The sequence below is a fragment of the Camellia sinensis genome, chromosome 13 (genome assembly GCF_055761805.1).
Source record: "Camellia sinensis isolate YWXY chromosome 13, ASM5576180v1, whole genome shotgun sequence".
Classification (NCBI taxonomy): domain Eukaryota; kingdom Viridiplantae; phylum Streptophyta; class Magnoliopsida; order Ericales; family Theaceae; genus Camellia; species Camellia sinensis.
In genome coordinates this window covers 108,992,898-109,014,831 of record NC_138973.1, presented here as the reverse complement: position 1 = coordinate 109,014,831, position 21,934 = coordinate 108,992,898, and the positions used below count along the sequence as shown (strand labels likewise).

The following is a 21,934-nucleotide window of genomic DNA, read 5'->3' as shown; positions in this document are numbered from 1 at the left end:
GCTGTTGTTTCTGTTAAAGATCAAGGCCAGTGCGGGAGTTGCTGGGCCTTCTCAACGATTGCTGCTGTGGAAGGGATAAATCAGATTGTAACAGGCAATCTGATCTCTTTGTCGGAGCAGCACCTAATCTCTGTTTGTCGAGTGGGAGAAATGTTGCCGCCGTTGATGGCGAAAAAACGCGAAGCTATGTGCAGAAAATTCCAGCGGGCAACGAAGGCAAAGTTGCTGGCCGGCTGCCCGCCGGTGAGAAAAAATACGGGCCTAAATCTTATAGCTCTGATACCATGTTAAAATTGTAATATTATTGATTGATGTAGATTGATGTGTTGTATTACAAATCAGAGTAGCTCATTATATAGGAGAGGGTTTGGGTAGTAGGTGAGGAGTAGGTGAGGGTAAATTGGTGGTAGGTGTAGTAGGTGTGGTAGTAGGTGGTGGTAGGTGTAGGTAAATTCTAACACATGATATTGGCAAGCATGACCTTGTGGCTACTCAAAATGCTGTCAAAAAACCCCAAGGGTTTGGCCTGATGGATAAGGCTTGCGACTTGGGGGTTTGCTCCCTCCAAGGTCTCAGGTTCGACTCCCTTCGTTAGCAAAACTCTTGGGGCCACGGACCGCAGAGAATAAATCTATTTCGGAAAGCTTGTTCAGGCTGTAGGAACTTATTCTGGTGTGCGCAAGCTGGCCCAGGATACCCTATATATCAAAAAAAAAAAAAAAAGATGCTATAAAAAACCCTATATGTTGTTTAAGCTTGTTGGCTGAGTCCGGGGTCTATGCTATGTGGTTGGACACTCATTTGATCGTGTCATCAGTGTGCTTGTTAGGGGTGCTATGGCTTGCATGAGCCGTTCAATTGTTGGCAACATTTACAGTGGGCATTATTATGCATCGTTATTTTGCTAGGTTCCTTGATGACATGAACCTTAGTTGAGTAAGCACCTTTCTTGAGAGAAGCTTGGTGCTATGAAGCGACTATTGCTGTGTTTTGTGCACTTGAGACATTGAGTCATCGCATTGCATCTGGGAATACAAAATCCTCTTTGTGGTGGTTGTTCTCGATAACAACCAGTGGGCTTACTAAAAATCAAATGGGTGAAATCTTAACACTTGAATAGTCAATGAGTTTGGTGAGCTTGGAATTGGTGGAGTTCAAGCGCCACACAGGCGAAAAATTGTTGTGTTGCATAGCCAAAGATAGTCGGCCCGCGACACTCGGCTAAGCACTCCCCACCCAAGTGGCCCTTACTATCAAGCCCACTTAGTCAACACATAGGGCTCATTTGATTTGCTTGGTTCATCCACAGCCCTACATCCTGAGTGGTGCCTTAATCTCAGTCTAAAGCACCCCACACACATTACATAGGCTGGAAGCAGGGCCTAAGTACCTCACTAGGGATTACCCGAGGACTTGTAGTTCAGAGGACAAAGTTCAAGAGTTTGTCTAGGTGCCTTGCCATTCCCTCCCTGAGGTAAAGCGTGCCTAGACCAATCTTAGAGAGAGCGAGGCTTTGATCAACACATCTGACACCACAAATAACGAATCATACCTGACACTGAATTTCTGTAACACGTCTAAAGGGGGACATATCATACATACCCACTGTCCATCCCATGATACATGATACAGTCTCCAAGGATCGATTATAGGAAGCAAAGTTAGTTGATCCATCATGAATTAAGGGGATTGATTGAGCCACCTGTCCTAGGACGAGCTGGCCTCCCCATGGTTCAATCACTTATATAAGGGGGTCTCCATGCATACAACGAAGACATCTCAACCTTCTCCTACTCCTTCAAAGACATCTCAACCTTCCCCCCCAAGGCTACCTTGGCTCTTTCCTCCCCCACCTCTAGTGGCCTCCAATCAGCTCAATGCCACTAGCTTCCCAAAAAGCTACGCTCAATCACATCACCAATAATATTTTGATCCTTTTTTAAAAGGAATATGCAGATTGTAGGACTCAGAATAAAGAAGAGAATATATAAAAACAAAGATAAGAATGCCATATGTATGAAAGTTAAACCATGTTCAAGATAAGTGGTTTACATCAAAGCGTTATCCGTGAAATTGAGAAAAATACATATATAAATAGAGGAAAAAGAGCACAAACCAAAATAAATCTTTCCACAACTAGCTTAATTTACTTGGTACGCATACAAAAATTTAAAAAAAAAATAGTAATAATATCTTTATAAGAAGAAATATTTCATCATATAAATGAAAACCTTGCTACAAAAATAAAAACAAAAAGGAAGAAAACAAAAAGAAATCCAAAAGACATAGAGAAAAAAATCAGTTGTACCTTGTTTCTGCAAGTTTAGACTCAATAGCAAGAGCAATCTGCCAGTTGTCAAACATATTAGGGTACTCACCAGGATCTGCCAATGACTCAGCAGCATTTTTGTTAACCTGCCAATTGAGCTATATTAGCATATGCAGACAAATATATGATCTATTAACCAACACATCACAATGAACAAAACTGAAAAGACTCGAGAAAATTACCTTACAGAGGTCATTTCTCCATATTGCAGCTATCTGTGAGACCTTGCTTGGAAGGTAAGTTCGTGCCATTAAAGCAGCTTCAGGTATCCGGTTACTGCAAATAAACAATTTCAGCATTAAACAGTAATCTTTTAGTGGTTTTAGCTATCATGATTGAGGATATGACTTGCCTCTCCAACAACAGCTGGAGGCACTCTTCCAATTTTCCAAGCATAAATAAACAAAGGAATGCAACATTGTTCTTCCCTTGCTCTTCCGCAAGGGAAGAAAGTTTTGATATTCCTTCAGTGTCTCCAAGAGAAGAATAGAGTAACAACAACCCACTCAAATCCATTCCATGCAATAGACATTCCTCAGCCATTTCCAACTGCATCACCAAATCAAAAGTTTATAAAGTTGCAGGAGTTGAGTAAAGAAGCTAAAAGTGCAGACATGATTCAAAGTATTATTTTATCAAAGCTTTAAATCATGACATTTGATTGGGAGGAAAAGTAAATCTAAAGAACTAATTAGATGATGCCTATATTCATCAAGAAATAGAAATAGGGCAAAGGCAGCAAGAAACTTAACATTTTGATCACATTGCAGATCTACAGAAATAATATATGAGAATTTGTCTACAAATCAAATCATCAAGTAGAAAATGATGGCACATGCTCCATGAAAATTAAAATTGCTCAACAATCATGTTTACCTAAATTACTCCAAACAAGAAAATAAATTATCTGATCAGCTAATCAAACAGTAAACTCATCATGGTTGGAAGACTAATGCATATTTAATACAGATAATGGCTTGCAGCAGAAATGATAGTCAAATGGTTCCAATTATGTGCTTTCTTGAAATCCTAGAATGAGCCCACAAATGAAAAACAAATAGACTAACTTCAAAGGTTACTTTTTGTGGAAACAAAATCTACATATTTCAGAAAACAAATAATAACGCAGAATCATGTCCTCTTCTGCTTATCTACTATGTTCCATCTCATCCACACGGAATCAATCAATAACTTCATTACTTGATACCAGCATTTTAGTCATCCTAAATATTTTCTTACTTCTACTTATAAATTATTTTGTTCTAAATTTCTTCCCTATCATTAAGAATAAATTTCCACGCTGCCACCCATTTATCAAGCATGAAGCCTTTTTTTTAATTTTTATTTTATTTTATCAAGTATGAAGCTTGAATCATACAAGGAGGCAAGAGATTTATGAAATCATTTCTAGTTTCCAAAGACGTGCCCAGGAGAATAAGTGCAATTCTCAAGAATTTTATTCTTTGTTACAACGCTCTTGTTACTTCTGCCAGAAATGGTAGAATTTAAATTATGATTTTAAATAACCTTCTTCTTAGCTCTGGTAGGAACAGTAGAATTTAAATTATGAATTTACGCTATATGTAATACAGTACTTGTAGGATCACAACCAGATCTCTCAAATGACATTCTCTTAACTGTAATTCAGCTTGGTTTTGGACTCTGAAAATTTAACAATATCTAAAAAGTGCATAAGAAGAGTATTTGGTTTATCTTTATCCACCAATCTAACATTTAGCATGAGATAAACATTTCATTGTGCAAAGGTTCTGTCATATTGCCTCTCCTTGCTCAGAAAAATAATGGCTGTGTTTGGTTTAGTTTTAGAATTGTGATTCTTTTTTTGGAGTTGTGATTTGAGTGTGGAATTGTGAGCTGAGTTTTGAAAAGAAAAAAATTGTTTAGTTATGAGTTTTGAAAAGTGTTTTGAAAGGTGTTTTTGTATTTTAAATTTTGAAAAAAGCGGATTGGATCTACCCAGCCATCCGCTCGGACATCCGGCCAGTTGACCGGAATAGTGATTTTTTATATTTTTTAATTTTCAATTGCAACCTGTTATTTGAAAAACAAATATATATATATATATTTGTTTTAGATATTTTTTAAATATAGAAATTATTTTTTTTAGATTTTTTATAAAAATAATTTAACAATTCCATCACAAACCATCTTCAACACTATATCATCGAAAGCGTTTTGAAAAAAGTTTGGAATTGAGTTTTGTGTTGTGTGTTTGGTTATGAGTTTTTTGAATTGAGTTTTGTGTAATTTTGAGTTTTGTATTTGGTTATGAATTTTGAAAAGTATTTTGAAAATTTTGCCTTTGGAAACCAAACAGAGCCATGTCTTTCTTTATTCTTCACTGCATGAACAATGTCTGTTTGAAAGGGTGACCATAAATTTTCTTGTTCAATCAAATATTCGCATCAACTGTGATTGTAATACCTTGCCAGTCAACATGGCCAATTCTCCCAACTGCTTCCATTTGGATTCACTCTGGGCTTTCATAGCAATTTCCTGTGAGAAAACAGGTCATACCTTCAGAACGAAACCAAATAATCATGACAAGAGTTTCTCAAGTAAATTGAACAGAACTCAATCTGAAAGAGTTTAAATTTGTAAAAAAATATGATAACCCTCAACATAACAATATCTTACCTTTGCGATCTCGAATCTGCCCAGCTGTATGGCCAGATCAAACCTGTAGTCAGGATCTGTAGCAACTTCCAGTGCATTCTCCAACATACCTCGGGATTCCAGAAAACGAGCCACGCTGGAGATGCAAATATTCCATCAACATCTTAGTTAACCATCATAACCAAGGAATATGCAGCAATAACAAGAAAAATAATGTAGTAAAAAAAAAAAATCAAAATACCAAACCAAACCGAGCATTGTGCCCCAATTGATTGAAGGTTGGCTACATGAATCTTTTTTCGCCATACGCTCAGTTAAATTAAATAAATTCATATCTTTTTGTACCACCCACTACCTATATCAGTTTAGGCCTTTTCCTTACCCTAACATTTCCATTTATGGTGATTATATCACTTGCATCAGTAGGTTTTCGTTACACATGATCAAACCATCTTTAGCCTCTTCTCCCTCAACTTACCTTTGGTGCTACTCTTATTATTTCACGAATATATTCATTTCCAATTTTATCTTTCCTCGTCTTACCATACATTCATCTAAGTATCCTCATATCAGCTACATTTATTTTATGAACATGTTGTATCTTAGTTGTCCAACATTTTGTTCCGTAAAGCATCGATGGCCTGACAGCTATTCAATAAAATTTTCCTTTCAATTTTGTTGGTGTTCATTAGTCATATAATATGTCAAGTGCACTCCTTCACTTAAGCTAACTACTTTGATTCTATGAATGACATCATCTCCAACCTCACCATCCCAGTTAAGAATCGAACCTGGGTAACAAAAATGTTCACTATTTTTATCTCATAGTTTTCAATCTTCACTTCTCCATTATTTCTGCAAGTTTATGAATATTTCTGTATATCCAACTTGTACGTAATACAAAGATTACAACCAATATTTATAGCAATCCTAAACATAATTTATAATAGGAAAATAACTCTATACAAGCAATCGACTATTCACAATCAACCTAATTGATATATTTCCATAATTACATAATATTCTTACACCCCCGCTCAAGCTCAAGGTGTTTCAGCAGAAAACACTGAGAGTTTGCCAAGAAAAAACTGAAATTGAGCAGTTGTGTGAGTCTTCGTACAGAAATCAGCAAGTTGCAATGTTGAAGAGACGAAAGGAAACGAGATGGAGCCAGGCTGTGGATGCTGACATGCAAAATGACAATCAATCTCAATGCGATTTGTTCGCCCATGAAAGACAGTGTTATGAGCAATCTGAATAGTATTGCGGTTGTCACAGTAAAAGGAGGTCGGAGAAGACTGAGGGACACCTAAATTAGTCAAGAGACAACGAAGTCAAACAATCTCAGCAGTCGCATGAGGCATAGCATGGTAGTCAGCCTCGGCAGTGGAATGCGCAACAACAATCTGTTTCTTGCTCTTCCAAGAAATCAAAAAATCATCAAAAAATATGCAGAAGCTAGAAGTGGACTTGCGATCAGTGACATCACTAGCCCAATTAGAATAAGCATAAGCTACAAAGTCTAAAGAGGAAGTAGAAGATAACAGTAAACCCTGAAATATAGTACCCCAGAGATAGCGAAGAATCCAAACCAAAGTAGCCCAATATGTAGAACGAGGAGAAGAAACAAACTGACTAGCCACATGAACAGTATAGGCAAGATTAGGGCGAGTAACCGTCAGATAGACTAAGCAACCCACGAGCTCTCGATATAAAGTAGAATCATCTAGAAGAACACCATCAGTAGGGAGGAGCTTCACATTAAGCTCAATGGAGGTATCAAAAAGCTCAGTGTTAGTAAGACCGGCACGATGAATAATCTCATTGGCATACTTGGAATGAGAGAGAAAGTAACCCTTGGGAGAAGAAGCTACCTTAATACCAAGAAAATACCGTAATGGGCCCAGATCCTTCATTTCAAAAGTGTGGAAAAGATGTTGCTTGACCTCAGAGATAGCAGAAGAGTCAGAGCCAGTGATAATCATATCATCCACATACAGTAATTAGGCAACAAATCCAGCAGAGGTAGGAGAAAAAATAAAGCAGAGTCTTGAGCACAATAATGAAATCCAAGCGCAGCAACAGCAGTTTGAAAACGATCATACCAAGCATGAGGAGAATGCTTCAGACCATACAGAGCACGCCGAAGGCGACAAACCAATCCAGAGGAATGGTGAAGGCCAGGGGGAAGACGCATGTAAACCTCCTCGGTGAGATGGCCATTAAGAAAAACATCCTTAACATCCATCTGATAAAGAGGCCAAGAACGAACAGCAACGATAAAGATCAAAGTACGGACAGTAGTCATCTTGGTAATAGGAGCAAAGGACTCCTCATAATCAATACCATACTCTTGTGAGAAACCTTTGGCAACCAAACGAGCTTTGTAGCGCTTAAGATAACCATCAGAATGAGTCTTGACTTTGTAGACCCATTCGCAACCAACCAGATTCTTACCAACAGGCAAAGGAACCGACTCCCAAGTACTAGTTTTCTGTAAAGTAGACAACTCATCCTCCATAGCTTGAATCCAATAGGGATCTTGACAGACCTCCTTGTAAGACTGAGGTTCTGAAAAAGAATGAATAGCAGATAACAAAGTACGATAGGAAACAGAAAAACATGTATCAAACCAACCCAACCTGTTTGGAGGATGACACGCTCGAGTAGGATATTGGTGTGCAGCAGGATCAAAATCGTCAAAAACAAGAGGATCAGCAGTAGACGCAAAGACAACTGGTGGAAGGAGAGCCTGGCGACGCGAATAAACTAACAACGGAGGAGGAGAAGGAAGAGAAGAAGTAGACTGGGGAGACGGAGGAGAAAAGGGAGTAAAGTTATGGGGAACAGTAGAGATGTACTCATCATCAGGGACCTCAGAAGGAAATGGATCAATGTGAACCAAATCCTCTTTAGAAACTAGAGCAGTGGTAGGAGGAAGCTGAAAGTAAGGCAGATGTTCGAGAAAAGAAACATGACGGGAGACGTAAAGACGACAGGAAATAGGGTTGTAACACCGATAGCCTTTCTGAGTAAGGCTATAATCCAAAAAGACATATAGGACAGACCGGACACTAAGTTTGGTCCGATCTTTATGGGGAAGAAGGATAAAACAAGCAGACCCAAACACATGAAGGAGGGAGTAATTGGGAGGTTGAGAGAACAGAGCTTCATAAGGAGACCGGCCAGAAAGAAGGAGAATAGGCATGCGGTTAAGAAGAAAAGCAGCAGTAAGAACTGCATCGCCCCAAAACGAAGTTGGAACTGAGGCAGAGAGAAGAACAGACCTAACTGTTTTAAGGAGATGACGGTGTTTACACTCGGCTCGACCATTTTGGGCAGGTGTATCAGTATAAGAAGTTTGGTGAATGGTACCCAAATTGGCCAAATACTCACAGAACTCAGTTTTAAAATATTCTCCACCTAGGTCAGATCGTAACAATTTAATGGTAGCCCCAAACTGTGTAGTGATCATAGACTAAAATGTACGATATATTGGTAGAAGTCAGATTTATGAGTCATAAGATAAACCTAAGTATAACGGGTGCAATCATCAACAAAAGACACATAGTATACAGAACCCCTTTTAGTGAGAACAGGAGAGGGTCCCCAGACATTAGTATGCACAAGAGAAAATGGAGAAACAAAAACTAAAGTACTTTTATTAAAAGGTAAAGCTAACATTTTGGCAAATTTACACTCCCGACAGTCATCAATTTGACTAGGAGAAATTTTATCCAATAATCCTGACTGAGCTAAAGGCCGTAAGTGGTCAACACAGACAAATGACCTAGGCAAGAATGCCATAAGTAAAACTGACTCAATTGAGAATCCAACTGAAATGAGGAAAAAGCAACTGGAGAGGTGGATAAAGGGAGATGCAAGCTTTCCACCACATAGAGATCTCCAACTCTACGGTCAGTCCCAATCTGCTTCTTGGATACCCGATCTTGCACACAACAGACAAAAAAGGAAAAAATAAAATCAAAACCAAAAGTATCAAGTTGATTGGTAGATAATAGACTGACTGATAGCTGAGGAACATAAAGAACAAAGAGAATAGTAACAACAGACATGGCAGAGGGTGAGACAGACCCAACAACTAGAATAGGCATACCAAACCCATTAGCAGTATTAACAGTAATAGGAGAGGGAAGGGGGATACAGTTTTGAAGTAAAGAAATGTGAGGAGTCATATGATAAGAGGCACCAGAGTCAAAAAGCCAGACAGAAGATGAGATATCTATAGAGGACCCAAACAAACTTGAATGAAGAGAGATGAGAGCAAAGGCAAATGAGGATGGCTGGGAGGTGGATAGGAGATGCTGAAGCTGAGCCATCTGGGCACGCAAGGAAGCCGAAGCAGATGCAGTATAAGCAGCAAGAGGTCGAAACTGTGTCTAAGGCGGACTCATCAGATGCCAGTGGCCCCTTCTTGGGCTTCGCATTGCCCTGAAGCGGATGGGGGGGTTGACAACAGAGGAGGTTGAGTAGGAGCCAAGAAGACAGATGGAGATATAGTCTGATTAACCGTCTTAAGAAGGGTTTCCTTGGAGAGAAGCTCACGAACGCATCCTCAGATAAAAGAGGCGACCAAGGATGCCACCACAAATAGCCTCATACTAAAGGGAGAGAGCCGTTAAAAATTGCACCAAACGACCCACTTCCTGAAACTGCAGATAGGTATCTAGTACCTTAAGACTAGATGGTTCCATGAGAGGAAGCTGATCCCAAAGTCCCGTCATCTCAATATAGAAATCTTGAATAGACCGATCTCGCTAACGAGCATTCTGAATAGCTGTTTCCAACTCATATCATTTGGCAAAGTTGGACTGCTAATAAACCCCCTGTAAAAGTCCCAAACCTCCTTGGTAGTAGTATATTTGGAAAACATCATTCTAATGCAATCATCCACAACATTATGAAACCAAGTCAGAACTTAGGCATTATCACAATTCCAAGTGTCACAGGCAACCTGATATCCATCCGTTTTGGGATCTGATGGACGAGAGACAGAACCAGAACCAGAAACATATCCTCATTTTTTTCAACCAAGCAAAAAAAATTTCATAAGAGTGGACCAATAAGCATAATTTGCTCCTGTAAGTTTGCAATTTATAGATTGACTTTTGTCGTCTAACATGGTGATAATATTATGAAAAATTATAAAGGACCTAAATGAAGTATAATAAAACCAGTTAGGTCAAATTTAGAATACCCAAAACCTAGGTACCAATAACCAGAGTTTCCAGAGACGGAGGTTTGATCCAAACACAAATATCAATCAGAGAGATCCTGAGAGAACCTGAAACCGAGACGAGACGAGAGAGATTGCGAACCAGGGGCGAACTAAAGAGAGAACTCGCGAAGCCGAGATGAGACGAACTCATGAAGCTGAGAACTTGCGAAGCCGACAACAGAGTAGCGAACAGGCTTGCGCAAAGTAGAACCAAAGTGTCGCGACTTGACTAGAGATGTCGCAACTTCATACCAGTGATCAGAAGTATGTCGCGACTTTGAAGAACCACAGAGAAGACCTTCGCGACACAGGGAGGGCTTCGACCAACAAGTTCGAATAAAACCCTAGCTCTGATACCATGTAAGTTTCTGAATATTTCTGTATATTCAACTTGTACGTAATACAAAGATTACAACCAATATTTATAGCAATCCTAAACCTAATCTATAATAGGAAAATAACCCTATACAAGCAATCAAATATTCACAATCAACCTAATTGATATATTTCCATAATTACATAATATTCTCACAATTTCTACATCTACTGTCACTAAATAACATTCCATATATTGAGTTGTATTTCTACTAATATTAAATCCTTTTGACTTGAGTGTTTATCTCCAAATTTCTAATTTATTGTTAATTCCTTCCATAGTTTCATCTACTAGAACAATATCATGCGCGAACAACATATACAATGGGACATCATCCTAAATGTGTTTAAATAATTCATTCATGACCAAGGCAAATAGGAAACAAAAAGAATGAACCACAAATCAGTTCATAAACATTGTTAATTAGGCAAAGGTATTTGCAGTATGGTTATAGAACATACAAAAAGGCATAACATATAAATAAGGTTATGGAACATACAAAAAGGCATAACCTATAAATAAGAATATTTAGACAAATTATGTGTAAAGAAACTAAATTGTTGGTATTAACTCCAATATCTATCCACATACATTAAAAAATAAATAGATGCATATAATATCACATGAAATTTGTGACAAGGAATGACTGTACATTTTTCTGAAACAATAACATGAAGAGTTCGGCTGGGCTTGCACTATATCACAAGAAATGTTATGATTCTGCCAAGCTCAGCCCAAAGTGTACTAAGGCAAAAGCACAGTTTTTCCAGACCGCAAAAGATTATTTTTTTAATCAATATACAAATCTATTATACATAAAATATATTAATATATACTCTAGGTGGGCTGGGCCAAACCGAGCTTCAAATGCTCTTTCCAAGCAAGAACCGCACAATTGATGGGACCACAATTTTTTAGCCTAACCTGGCCCTAAAGGCCTAAACACTACTCCCAAGACCATAAACATTAGGGACGAGTTAGGTGGCCAACCAGGTTGTTGGGCCAAAGGCCACTCCTAGTCTAGACAGCAAAAGGGTATGACTACGTTAAATTACAAACTCAAAGTCTAAACATTAAACCATAATAAAACAATTTCAGATTGACAATATAAAAACATAACTTATAGGTGAGCAACTACCGATATTGTTCAAAATGAAAGAATCAACCCATGACACAAGAAAGGTCTTTAGAGTTAACGATTAAGGCCCCCCTATGGTGGCATCCAATGAAGTGTTTTTTAACTAAGACTATGTAGAGAATAGGTTTCCGTAAAGTGGTTTGGTACTTTTTGGTTGCTACACCATGAGGTGCTTTCACCTCCTCTTTTATGCCAATGCATCTATATTGCTGCTTATTGAAAAGTTCTTTTTGGCACAAACCTCTAAAAGTGAGAAAACACTTTCATATGCAGCCAAAAACACCATATAGCAATTAAAGAACCAAAAGCTTTCCAAGCTAAAGGCACCACAGCAGTAAACAGGGCCTAAATCTATCCCTGACTGACATCAGGCAGATTTAGGATTTGAGAAGCCTCTAGTTTTTGAGAGCAAAACCAAATTGAAGCTCATCCCAAAAAAGCAATGCAATGAACCCAAAGAAGTTATCATACCTTCAGTTTATTACGGGTGTTTCGCATGTGGTACAACCCAAAAGGAAATATAAAGCATCTAATCAATAATTATTGGTGGGAAAAAAAAAAAAAAAAAAAAAAAGAAGAAGAAGAAGAAGAAAAGAAAGAGGTAAAGAGGAAATCAATGTGGCATATCACATGTACCATTAGATGATACACGTTAGAATGTGATACCTATTATAGTGCTCTTGAGGAATTGAAGGCAAAATTTCATTTGCACGCTCAAGGTCTCCACGCATTACAAGGGTTTTGTACTCAATCAAGCCAAGAAGTAAGGTGTATCCAACAACACTGCACCAAACAACCATAAATAATTAAGTATCAATCTAGAGAATGGCAGGAATCGACTCTTTACAAGCACATATCTCAAAACTCACTTGAACTCTTTGTCTATGAGATAGACCCGACTCTGATTAGCAAGATAACCCACCAAGTACATAGGTCGATCCAAGTGAGACATTGTTGTTACCTGAGTTATCACTTCAAAAGTTAAAACCCAATTTGATTAGTTAAAATAAGAAATATACAACCCTGAAGTAACTCTCTGATTATACCTCACCACCAACACAATATTTTAGTCGCCATGAAGAGTTATTGTAAATGAAGCAGTCCCCAACCCATATTCCTGTCCTGATGCGCTCATTTATTTCATGGAGAAGCTCAAAAGCATCCTCAACGCCCTGTTCATCAACAGGCCTACCACTGTCGAAGTATGACGACACGATGTCACACTGCAGAAGTAACCATGTCAAACTCATTATCTGATATACCGTATGTAAAATGCATGCAAAAGATTTACTTTTAGAACAAAAAAATGACAGTTAAAACTTTAACTATATCATATCAGTGCAGGCAAAACAATAACAATCTTACGCTGTACTTCAACATGTAGAAAGAGGAATCGCTAGCAATTGCAACTACATCACCACTATCAGCCCAGTAAAGATTCTGATATTGTCAAAACAACCAATATAAAATGATAAATTAGTTCCACAGTGGTTAAATCTTAGAACCAGTTAATCAAAAAGCTCCTGATGTCATGTTTATACATACTTTGACATTAACATCAATTCGCCGAATCAATCTGCAGTCAGCCCAATCATAGAAACAAATGAAGTCATTTGAGCACATTGCTAGTAAGGCTCCTCCATAAATATGCTCCACGGAAAATGTTGGCCGTATGTTCTTCTTTTCCTGAATGCAACCACAGTAATAAACTCTACCAGATACTAATAGTAATAGTTCTTATGCAAAGACTTGGGGGCAGTTTGGTTTGAATTCTGTGTCATGTATTTGTGTTTTTTGTATTAAAAAATTTTGAAAATACAGAACAAAACATATTTTGTTTTACTGTTCTACTATTTTTCTCTTTTTCTTTTTTTCTTTTTTCTCCTGAAATTTGTTTTCAGAACAAGACACCGAAGTGAAAACTAGGGTTGTTCATACAAACCGATACGCGATGAAACTGCCCGGCCTGACTCGGTCCACCTCACCATGGACGGTTTAGAGACACTTCTTGGATGGCAGCAGTTCTGGTTTAGACAAATTAGTGAGTTCACGGTCAGCAGCAGATTTATTATGTTATTACCTGTTGGAACCGACCCGACCGAAAATAGCTCACATATTGGCCTTCAGCCATCCACGTGTCGAACCATGCATTTAATTTCAAACCTTTTGAGATTGCAATCTTGAATGATGACTCTCTTCCTATATCACGTGATGACTTGACTTCTTAGAAGACACTCTTACAATACTGTCTCTCTCTCTCTCTCATATTTTCAAAAAACCAAACGGCAGAGCAGCACAGAAGACTCTCTGCCTGCCTCTCTCTACTCTCTTATACCTCCCCCCTCTCTCTCGCCTTTTTCCTCATCTCTCTATCGCCATTTGATTCGATCTCGTTCGTTCTCCCTTTATTTCTTTCTTTGATCTGCTGGCTAGTTTGAAGCATAAATGCGACAAGGTCAATCTTCAACCCTAGAAGAGGGTTTTAATCTTCCAAATATTGAGGTATCTCTCTTAGGGTTTATACTTTTGATCTTGATTTTGTACCTTTTTGTTTGTTAATAGTTTCATATTTTGATTCATTGGTTTTAAAAGCATTTGAATTGATCATGGTTGATTTAGGGTTTGCACTTATTTCATGTTTTCATATTTTTATTAGGGTTTCAAATATATTTTATTTGTTCATGCTTTGATTAAGGGTTTCCAAATGTTTATTCATATTAAAACAGGCCCATCATTCTATCTGTCAAACCCGCTTAACTCGATCGCAACCGATCCAACAAACCAAATAGGTGCTCAGTCGATTTTGAAAGCCAATTGGTTGGAAAGCAGTTTCACTAATTGGAAACTCAACTATGTTTGGTCGACTGACGGGATGAGGCTAAAATTGACATGGACCAACCCCTGAACACCCCTAGTGAATACACAAAAAAAGGTGTTAACATCTGTTACCATAACAAGTGAAAGCACACAGATGAACACTAAGTGGAAGCTCAGTCCCAATTCGAATATTCTTGGAAAAAAGACAAAAGCATGTTTCCTCTTATCTAGAAACAAAAAACATGAAACATGTAACACAACCAAATGACCCCTTAGTTTGCCAGTCTCTTGGAATGACAATTATTTAACTATGTCACATAATGTCATCAAAAACAGGCAGAGAAGATAATATGATCAGGATGATTCTCAAAAGCCAAGATGCGACCATGCATACCAGCTGTTTCCTTAATTATAATATGGTTCATTGATTTTGTCAGAAAAATAGCAGAAATCTGACTACTTTCTTTTAACATGACATTGCTAGTTGCAAAAATTTCATGACCATAAGGATTCTCAGAGAGTCAAACCTGAAATGTTTTACTGAATATCTTAATCTTTGATGTACTTTCCCTAACAGCATATTCTCCCTCCGATGACCAAACAAATTCCAACGCTGAGCCGAAGGATCTATTTCTCCATGCCAAAGCTGTATATATTATATACTCTCCATCTCCACAAACGACCACAAACCTTCCATTGGGGTTATGCTTTAAACTCTGAAATCAGAATGGAAAAGTAACATCAGAGCACATTGTACGATCATGTAACAATTAATTGAGCAAGAAGGCAGAATATGATAGGGTCTAAGAAGCATTCTAGACCAGTAATAGCTGCAAAGAATAGAAAGATGACTGAAATCCTGTAATAACATGATGAACTATATTTAGATATAGCAGCTGTACGAGAAGCAACACTCTTTTTTCTCCTAGCACACATATCACTACTAATGGCAAATTAATTAATATGAAGTCAAATGAGGTCATTGTAAATTGATTGTACTGTTTCACAACAGCTTGACTCTTAAAATTCAAAGGTCGACCACAGCGATAAGAGCAATTGATCTGGGCATTTTTGTACCTGCAACTACTCTGCAGAACCATCTGTGACAACATATGGAAACTAAAATGTTCAGATCACTGGCTGTGGTACACTAACCACAGAGAGTATTCATGCAAAGGAGGAACCTGGAGAACAATACAATGCCAAAAGGAGGATTACCTCATCAATAAGCATTTGTCACACTCTTTAACTATATCAGATTACAAAATAAGATTCATAGAGGTTAAAAAATTTACAAACATGCAGATATAAACTTCAAATTCTTAATTTAACTATTTGTCCAAATTTGAACTGTAATGTATAAATCCAATTATCCAATAATCGATTTGAACATATATTTTCATTACAAATAATGATCTGCCCAGCCACTTTTAGAAACCAGATTGTCATTTATGCAAGTCAGCATAAAGGCCTATGGCAATCCAACATATACCACTTCTACAAAGTTATGAAAAGAAAATGTACTAACATTAAAGAAATATCAACTTACTTGAGGATAAAGATCACAGGTTCCCAACTCTTTCAAGGCCAAAGGCAATCTTTCTCCATCTGAGGCCTGAGAAACACAAGTATTTGTATTACCGTGTCAGAAAAAGCTAAATAGTTTTCTTGTGCAATAAGAAAGAAATCTGTAGAAGAAGGTTGATCAAACCTCAAAATCTGCTCCAACGCTTTTAATATTCACAGTCTGAATCTCATTGTGCTTAGCCCATATAATCTTACCACTACTATCCATGCTAACTATTGGTTCTTCTCGACCAATTTTTACCATAAGGACTCCTTCATCATATCCAATTACAACCCTGTACATTGTGAAAAGAAGAAAATTAAACACATCAACAAAGCAAACTCCCCTTTCAACCGAAAAAATAAATAAATACAACACACATACAAAATATCATTCAAAGATCACATGATACCCATCATTTAAACATGTGAATATTTATTTTTTCCTTACCGACGTGAACCTTTCATGCATCCAACAACCCAGACTCGCTCAAGACCATAATTCAATGTGTTTTCAAGCCTGTATATAGTAAGCATGGTTATTAAATTCGTTGAAAAGACAGCTGAAAAAGAGAAAAAAAATAATACTAAGGTCAAGTTTGGGAAGACTAAATAAGTGCACTTTTTGACTTTTTATGAAATATGGGTTGGATTTGGATTGGGTTTGAAGTGATGTGTTAGAGAGGTGATGTGACTTAAATAAAATGATGTGACTTAAATAGGATAGTGACTTTTTGAATATTTTGAAGGATGCCAAACTTGGCCTAAAATTACAATAGCCTTTTTGTACACCTGGATGGAGTACAAACCTAACCTAAGAAGCACAAACAGTTCCAAGGTGTCGTGTTCGTATCAAACACCAACACGTGATGCACATATGTCTAAACATGACTTATTAATTTTTACACTGAAAAAAAAAAAAAAAAAAAAAGAAGAAAAGAAAGTAGACACGCTTTATAAAAAGGGACACAAGTGTTTCATCACTTCGATGCATATGAAGCGCATTGCAAGTTTTTTTAATTTTTTTTTAAATAACTTAGGATCAAATGATAAAATAAAAATGATGTGAGTTTATAACTATTAATCTCTTTTTCCTTTAGACTTCTTAATTTTAGAATTCTAAAGCCCAAAACTTTCAATCTGTTTATGAACAGAATTTTTTAAAATAGATACTAGGATTTTGTATTCACCCTTTTTTCCAATATTTGGAATGTGAAAATGAGTTCTTACTGTTTTAAAATAATAAAATATAAATGTATTTGCAACAAAACTGAATAAATAGTTAATGTTTTCATTTATACACATAAAATTATACATTTATTTCCTGTCCTTGCCATGTAGTGTCATTTTTTTCTTTAATGTCATGCCAGTGTGTCTATATTGTCATGTTTGAGCTGAATCACCACCAGTTCACTCGAGTGCTCAAGAACCGGCTTGCATACATGCTCGCCAAGTAAATATGCAATTACAAATAATAGAAAATATCAAAATAATGAAATTCTAAAATAGACTAAAAGTCAACTCTCCCATGTAAGAACAAAATTTGAAAATCTTAGGAAAAGCTAAAAATGGAGAGTTCTCGAAATAAGATAATTTACCCTAACCTAAGATGTTCTGGGTCCATCTTTTTTAACTCCATATTATTACAAATCAGTCCCAAAAGATTTAGGAGTTTTGACATTTTATCATTTCATATCACCGCGCAAAAACTAAATGCCAAAAGTTTGACTTTTTTGACTCTCACTTGAGTCTCATATGAAACGCTAAATACGTGGTGGCAAAAATACTCATCAAGAAAGGTCAAATCAAAATATCAAATCGCAGATTCAGAATAAAAAACTTCGGTATCAAATAACTTTCACATGCATAAGTTTGAATCTGAATATGACTTACCTATATGTTGTTGCATGCCATATCCGAACTGTCCCATCCTCGGAACCAGTAATTATTATGGGAAGTTCGGGATGGAAACATACTGCAGAAACATTGTGTGTGTGACCTTCCAGTGTCTGGACGCAACTTTTGGTTTGGTAATCCCACACCTGTTCCAAGAAATATATTTTCCGAATAAAACTAAAACACAAATAGTATATTCAAAAAACCCATCTTGTCAAGAAGGATCAGATCTAAGACCTTAGCAGTCTGATCATCAGAACCAGTGATTAGATATGGCTTATCACCACCAGTGAAGTAATCAACACAATTCACCCCTTTCACATGGGCATCTAATGTAAAATTTGGGTCTGCGGAGCCAAGATTCCAAATCTGCAAAAGAGAAAGATATCAGATCACAATAGATACCAGGTAATAATAATAAATAAAACAAAACTTCCAATTTCACAACAGGTTACCACGCAACATCTCTAGTCACACCTTTATTGTGCGATCAAGTGAAGCACTAGCAAACGTATTGGTATCTTTGGGATTAAATGTAACTTGCATCACATAGTGAGAGTGCCCTTCAAAAATCTGAGTACACATCCAATCCTTGTCCCAATCCCAGAGTCTTATTAGCATGTCATCAGATGATGACAACACATATGGAAGTGTTGGATGGACAGCCACACACCTAATGTAATCTGCATGTGCCTCAAAAACTTTAATCTTATCCATTGTGTTGTAATTATAAACACGGATAATCATGTCATCAGCTCCAGCAACCACCCACTGCTTGCGTGCAACAAACTTTGCTGACCGAACTGCACAGAGAGGATAAAGATGTCAGGCAAATAACCATGTCAAAAACAAAGCAAGTAGGTGTAACATAGAAGTACCTGGCAATTCAGTCACCTCAAAAGACTTCACCATAGTCTGAAATAGATTGGGAAAGTTCAAGTCAAAATTATCCATAGTCAATGTAAAACAAGGAATCTTACAATGATATGAAACAAATTGAATGAATCAAGTTTTTAAGCACAAATCAAACTACTTAGCGAGACATGCAAAAACAAAATTAAGTTGCCAACGTGTTTTCTCAATCAACTTTAGGTATGGGATAATATATCAGAAGGTTTGCCAAATAACCTTAACTTCTGCAATGGACTTCAAATGCTGTCAGAAATAACTGCTTTTCCAATAAATGTCAAGAATGTCTTTTCGTAAAGGATCTAGAAGACAAGTATATATGATGACACCACCAGTAAGGACTAGGGTATCAGCATCAATGAAAGTGTACACTAACATAGGCTCTTTATTATCCAAACACGTCTCTTAGAGCTAAACTTGATAAATTAGCATTCGTCTCAAAAAAGCGCTAGTCTCAAAAGTATGTATAGTGAGGCCACCTAGGGAACTCAAGCAAGACAGTGGATCAACCAGAACAAGATCTTTAATGCTTAAAAATGTTTTGAAAAAATCATGAAAATATCAATCACAGTGTGACCCATGGCAAGACAAGGAATCTGATTAATCAATGTTTGATATTTATAGACACATATATATGTAGAAAGTGATTACAAGTCCTTCTATTGTGCTATTCATCAGCAAATTAAAGAGCCAACCAAAATTTGCATCACTCACAAAAATTTACATCATGATTTCTTCAAATTCTCCTCCTTTGCGTAACCTCTCATATTTCTCCCATAATTTTGCTAACCACTTCTGCCTTCTTTTATGTAATAATCTGAATTATTTAAGGTTAGCCCAATAAAAGCTTGTTTATGGTGTTTTTTAGGTAAACATTCTTTTTGCAATTTTTATATTGTAGTTCTTTTTTCTTTTTTTGAGTGAATTGCAAAAAAAAAGAGTCACTTGTCTTAATAGATTTCCAAGATCGTAAAGAGAACCAAGGTCCTTGCTTATCCAAACAGCCTAACTAACTTGTTTGATATAAGTCAATGAGATGAACAAGCCAAGATCAATTCTATCTTGGATGCCTCACTAATCCTAGGAATGAGTTCTTATTGACAACTAACGGTGTTAAACAGAAAAAAATGAATTTCAAAAAGTAAATTTATAAGGAGCTACGAAGCATGGTCAATTCTAATAAGGTGCCCTGTACGTGTTGGACACATGTTGGTGGGGGTGGCCCAGTCCTCTGCAACACAAGGCCTAAGGTGAAATATCAATGAGAGGCCTATTTGACATTTATATATGTATTTTTAAATTTTTGTATATTACAACTTACAACTTTGAATGTAAACCTCATTGTTCTATTTTTATTACAATTTATTTTTGTAATAAAAATTTGGAGTTGTGAATAAACTTTACTATTATTAGGGACTTTGGATAGATTTGACGTCCCGAGTCTTGAACTCTAATTGAGCCCGTTATGACGGATGTATTTATATTGTATTTGGATATCCAGAAGTGAGTGGTGGAATGAGTTTGTCCCCAACACTTGTGATTTTGAAACTTTTGATTTACATATTGTGTATCCCTTATTGTTTCTTTTGTTTTGTTTTGCATCTTGTGGTGAGGGCAATTCCATTGGAGCGTTTACCTCCGGGGTTTTAGTCTGGGCACAAGAACGACCCAGAACGGAGTCCAAACGAGAGAGTTTTGTGCTGGGAACATTGTAGCCTGAGCTTGCCTGGGGAGATCACAGTCGCGGTCATGGGAACGACAGATGCAATGTTCACTCAGTTGAGATACTGCAAGGGTGTTTTCGTTGCGCGCGAGACCACGAGATCATCATGGGGCGCGATGTCCATAATCGCGGCTGTGACCTTTGGACATAGTGGCATGATGTCTTGTCAAGTGAGTTACTGCAAGGGGCCTAAGGGATCGCGGGCGCAACCATGGGTACAGTAGGCGTGGTCTGTCTGGGTAGAAAGTCAAGACAGACATGCCCCATTACTTTTCAAGTCACTTTTCACACTTCTTTCTCTCTCTACTCTCTTTTTCTGAACTCTATCTCTTCTCTCTCTAAAACCTTTATCCAAATCCTACAAAACCTTCAATCCACCTCACCTAAAGTTAGAATCTCACCTTGCTCCTTTGAGTTAGAGTGTAGAGTGCATCAAGAGCTTCATCTTGACCGGAGCCAATCGCAATTTCGGCACATCCAACTTGTGGGGTTTTTCTCTTCTCCCTCTCAAACTTGAGATAGGGATTTTCTTACTCTTGTGTATTTGTTTTACCATGCTTATGTGGTATTCTGTTAGATATGATTTTATGAAAATTTGGGGGTTTCAATATATATATATGGTATAAAAACTAGGCTTTCTCTTTTTGGCTTAAAATCTAGAGATTTGTCTCTCAAATTGAGAAATGGTGTTTTGATTTCAAAGTTTTGACATTAAAATTGAGAAAGCCCTAAATTTTGTTCAAACCTTAAAATGTGGAAATTGGGGATTTTGTTGTGTACTGAAATTAGATGTGAGAAATGGATAATTTGCTTTGGAAATTGTAAATTTCCTTGGGAAATAGGATATTGTCGATATTCTTGAAATTATTGGAAATACTTGAAAAATATTGGAACTATCGAAAATTTGAAGATATTGGAATTATTAATTTAGTTATGCTCTAGTATTGCCTTAGTGGAATACTTTGATAGAGATAACTGTTTTGGCAATCGGTGGAGGATTGCATGATTGTTGTAGAATGAATTGAAATCTTAGGAAAATCAAAACCATTTTCAATTCATGCATTTGCATAGTCATAGTCATGCTTTCATTCATGGATATCATGGAACATTTTGAGAAATTGTTGTTGAGCCATTTTGGATATCTATTGGAAATTGGTTGAATTATCAAAGTAAATAATGTGGTCAAATTCGGGATGTGTAAAAAATGTTTGTAAATTGATTAAGTTGGCTTGAGGTCCTGGTGAAAGTTTGAAAACCTGCGTGGAGTCAGGTGTCCAATTACCCTTCTAGTTAATAACCAAAGA

At 37.1% G+C, this 21,934-nt stretch overlaps 1 protein-coding gene across 3 annotated transcripts in view; it reads right to left on the bottom strand.

Annotated features, from left to right (window-relative positions):
• Window positions 1-21,934, bottom strand: part of LOC114291907 (coatomer subunit beta'-1) — a 47,772-nt gene that overhangs the window by 14,838 nt on the left and 11,000 nt on the right. For all 3 annotated transcript variants that reach the window (XM_028235787.2, XM_028235788.2, XM_028235790.2), the window contains exons 5-22: window positions 18,877-18,913; window positions 18,476-18,801; window positions 18,236-18,367; window positions 17,996-18,144; window positions 16,554-16,622; window positions 16,248-16,398; window positions 16,086-16,151; window positions 15,064-15,252; window positions 13,265-13,405; window positions 13,085-13,159; window positions 12,766-12,942; window positions 12,589-12,680; window positions 12,386-12,502; window positions 4,988-5,102; window positions 4,775-4,846; window positions 2,682-2,878; window positions 2,512-2,605; window positions 2,309-2,415 (exon numbers count right to left, since the gene is read on the bottom strand). In XM_028235787.2, coding sequence (XP_028091588.2) covers window positions 2,309-2,415; window positions 2,512-2,605; window positions 2,682-2,878; window positions 4,775-4,846; window positions 4,988-5,102; window positions 12,386-12,502; window positions 12,589-12,680; window positions 12,766-12,942; window positions 13,085-13,159; window positions 13,265-13,405; window positions 15,064-15,252; window positions 16,086-16,151; window positions 16,248-16,398; window positions 16,554-16,622; window positions 17,996-18,144; window positions 18,236-18,367; window positions 18,476-18,801; window positions 18,877-18,913 — 2,306 coding nt within the window. The remainder of the gene's footprint in view (window positions 1-2,308; window positions 2,416-2,511; window positions 2,606-2,681; window positions 2,879-4,774; window positions 4,847-4,987; window positions 5,103-12,385; window positions 12,503-12,588; window positions 12,681-12,765; window positions 12,943-13,084; window positions 13,160-13,264; window positions 13,406-15,063; window positions 15,253-16,085; window positions 16,152-16,247; window positions 16,399-16,553; window positions 16,623-17,995; window positions 18,145-18,235; window positions 18,368-18,475; window positions 18,802-18,876; window positions 18,914-21,934) is intronic.